The sequence below is a fragment of the Elgaria multicarinata genome, chromosome 5, assembly GCF_023053635.1.
Source record: "Elgaria multicarinata webbii isolate HBS135686 ecotype San Diego chromosome 5, rElgMul1.1.pri, whole genome shotgun sequence".
In the NCBI taxonomy this organism is placed as follows: Eukaryota; Metazoa; Chordata; class Lepidosauria; order Squamata; family Anguidae; genus Elgaria; species Elgaria multicarinata.
Genome location: NC_086175.1, coordinates 137,309,335 through 137,312,452, shown reverse-complemented (window position 1 = coordinate 137,312,452; position 3,118 = coordinate 137,309,335). Strand labels below are relative to the sequence as shown.

Sequence of the window (3,118 nt, the reverse complement as noted above, 5' to 3'; positions counted from 1 at the left end):
TGGGGACGCCAATGAATGAAAGTCATCCAACAAAACTGGACACCTCCATCTAGACACCTCCATTGACATCACTGTATTAATTGTGGAGGAGCCAAAGTCATGACAATTTTTCAATCTGAAATTTTTATTTAGAAGTCATATTTCTAACTTCTTTAGTATTAAACCCGTTAACAGCTTTTCAGGTCTGAGTTTTATTCCTCCTTAAGACTTTTTGATTTCATCCTTTTCTTTTCTGTTCATCACAGGACAGAAATATCAATTCTTTCAGAAGAAATATCAGCACCTCGTTTTCTTCCCCAGAAATTTTTTGTATATCCTCTGCCGAATCTGCTGGGTCTTCACACAGTACACAATAGGGTTTAGAAGTGGGGGGACTGCAACGTAGATGTTGGCCATCAGCATGTGAACAATGGGGGAAAGATGCTTTCCGAATCGGTGCACCAGAGAGACGCCAATCATTGGGACATAAAAAATCAATATTGTGCAAATGTGGGAGACACAGGTGTTCAGAGCCTTGAGACGTTCTTCATGGGATGCGATGCGCAAAACTGTCTTCAGGATCAGGATGTAAGACGCAAGAATGAACGCGACATCCAACCCCAACGTCACAATGACCATAATTAATCCATACAAAAAGTTGACTTTTGTGTCTGTACAGGCTAACTTCATTACATCAGGATGGAGACAGTAGGAGTGAGAAAGAACATTGGACCTGCAGAAGCAGAGACGTTTCAAAAGAAAGGGGCTTGGGAAGCCCACGCAGAAACCTCTGGACAAGACAGCTATTCCTAGCTTTGCGATTACTGAATTTGGGAGAAGTAATCTGTATCTCAGCGGGTCACGTATAGCAATGAAGCGGTCAAAGGCCATAGCCACAAGAACACCGGACTCCACCCATTGAAATGTATGGATGAAGAACAGCTGGGTGATGCAGTCATTGAATGTAATTTCCGCAGCATCAAACCAATAAACGCTTAGCATTGTTGGCATGGTGGACACGGAGAGGCCCAGATCTGAGCAGGCCAGGATGGAGAGGAAGATGTACATGGGCTCATGGAGGCTTTCGTCGGTCTTGATGACCAAGAGGATAGTGACGTTTCCCAGCAGCGTTAGGACGTAGAGGACACCCAGTGGGAAGGCCACCCAGGAGTTCTTCTCCTGCATTCCAGGAATGCCAGTTAGCACAAAGTGGTCGTAGTTCACAGTGCTGTCATTGCAGCTGATGATGGCTGACATCATGCCCCCAAGGAACTATAGTACAGTGAGATGAAGGAAGCTGTTATACTTACAAATTTAACAATTAAATTTGTAATTATAACAAATGGAGAATTAAAACAATTTAAACAGCTAAAAACACTCTGCCATGGACTTCATAACTGAGGGGAGGCGTGGTGTGTGGTGGTATGAGTGTGTGAGCTGAGAAGTCCTTCCTCCAAATGTTCCTCCAGCTTTTTTCAGTTGTTGTATGGCTTTGTTGAAGACACAGTGGGCTCACCTACACCAAGCAGGATATTCCACTATGAAAACCGTATATAAAAGGCAGGAGCCACACTACCGCTTTATAGTGGTCTTGAAGTGCACTGACAACTGTTGGGGCCCATTGACACAGACCATAGACCGCTTTCATGCCCTTTTCATAGTGTTAGATCTTGCTTGGGGGAGATGTGTCATGGACCCCAACCATTGTCAGTGCACTTCAGTACCACTATAAAGCAGTAGTATAGATCCTGCAGTGCACTTCAATACCGCTATAAAGCAATAGTGTAGCTCCTGCCTTTTATTTACTACTTTCATACTGGTTTCATAGTGGAATATCCTGCTTGGTGTCGATGAGCCCAGAGTCTCTCGTCTGTAAAAGACAAATAATGACCAGGGCGTTGCTGTTAAATTTATTTATTTATTTATTTATTTATTACATTTATATACATGGCTCCCATAGCCAGGGCTCTCTGGGCGGTTTACAGAAATTCTAAAATTGAGGTAAAAACAAGTATACAAAATTTAAAACTCTAAAACACAGTACATACACACATAAAGCATTAAAATCATTGTTAACAGAGGGCAGTGTCCAATGTTGCTGCTCATTCACCAGTACCCAGCGCCATTGATCCCCTCCCCTCATGTGAGCGCTGCCAGCCTGTCCCATTCTGGAAACTAGCGTTTCCACTCGTTTCAGGGTCCCCCCAGAAGCACTAAACCTCCGTTTCACAAGTGGTGGGTGCAGGGCGGCCCACTCTTGGATACTGGGTCTCTATTGGATACTGGCCACAATGTGTAGCAGTACAGGGGGTGGGGGGCAGAAGTTGGGTTGGTCTCACCTCTTCTGGCAAAAAAAAAGGGGGGGTACTCTGGAGCAGATTATTGGTGTGCTGTTTTCTCTACGATGAAGCAAGATTTCTGGCTTTTTAAAGAAAGAGCAGGATTTTTGAAACTGTCAAGAGATTGTGCTGCACAGAGCTCTCTGTAAAACTGGCTTCCCCTTGCCTCTGCTAGCTAGACGTGTGACTGGTCTCAGTCAAGAGACAAAGGTATCACAGAAACATAAGCCATAGCTAGACCTAAGGTTTATCCCTGGATTGTCCAGGGGCCAAACCTGTTCATCTAGGTGACACACAGGGGATCCAGTGCTCAGGCAGGGGCGAACCCTGGACGATCCCAGGATAAACCTTAGGTCTAGCTGTGGCCTTAGACTCATAGAATCATAGTAGAGGTGGAAGGGGCCTTTAAGGCCATTGAATTAAGTTTTAGTTGGAGCGCACGTATGCTCATCCCCTTTAAAAAAAATGTGTTTAATGGTGAACGACACTACAGGGCTTGCTTTTTAAAACCCATCCCTGATTCCTCCCAGCCTGGTTCTTTCCCTCTACTGATCCCACCGCTACTCACGGGGAGAAGGGAAGAAGCATTCTGGAAGCTTTTGGAACATGGCTTTTCCTCTCCTCCTGCTTTACTTGCATGAGACACCCACAGCTTCCTTTCTGGCTACGTTTAAGGATGTTGCTTGTCTCAGTCTATTCCACACAGTCTATTCCTTGAGCTGTGTGTGTGTGTACGTATACAATTATTCCAAGGTTCAGCAATTTTACCTGAGCCTTTTAGTTTGTTGCTGCTGCTGCTG

The 3,118-nt window shown here is 44.8% G+C and overlaps 1 protein-coding gene across 2 annotated transcripts; it reads right to left on the bottom strand.

The window, feature by feature from the left end:
- Window positions 1-276: 276 nt before the first annotated feature.
- Window positions 277-2,146, bottom strand: LOC134399794 (olfactory receptor 51H1-like). Of its 2 annotated transcripts, XM_063127896.1 has the most exons (2): window positions 2,123-2,146; window positions 277-1,191 (listed from the first exon to the last, which is right to left on the bottom strand). In XM_063127896.1, the coding sequence occupies exons 1-2, from the start codon at window positions 2,144-2,146 to the stop codon at window positions 277-279; spliced, it is 939 nt and encodes a 312-aa protein (XP_062983966.1). The 2 variants fall into 2 exon arrangements, with proteins under 2 accessions (XP_062983966.1, XP_062983965.1); XM_063127895.1 differs by lacking the exon at window positions 2,123-2,146 and having other exon boundaries at window positions 277-1,236.
- Between the last annotated feature and the right edge of the window lie 972 nt (window positions 2,147-3,118).

What these genes read in the sequence shown, in the direction of transcription:
- LOC134399794 (XM_063127895.1), bottom strand. Translation starts at nt 1,236, where the DNA reads ATGTCAGCCATCATCAGCTGCAATGACAGCACTGTGAACTACGACCAC.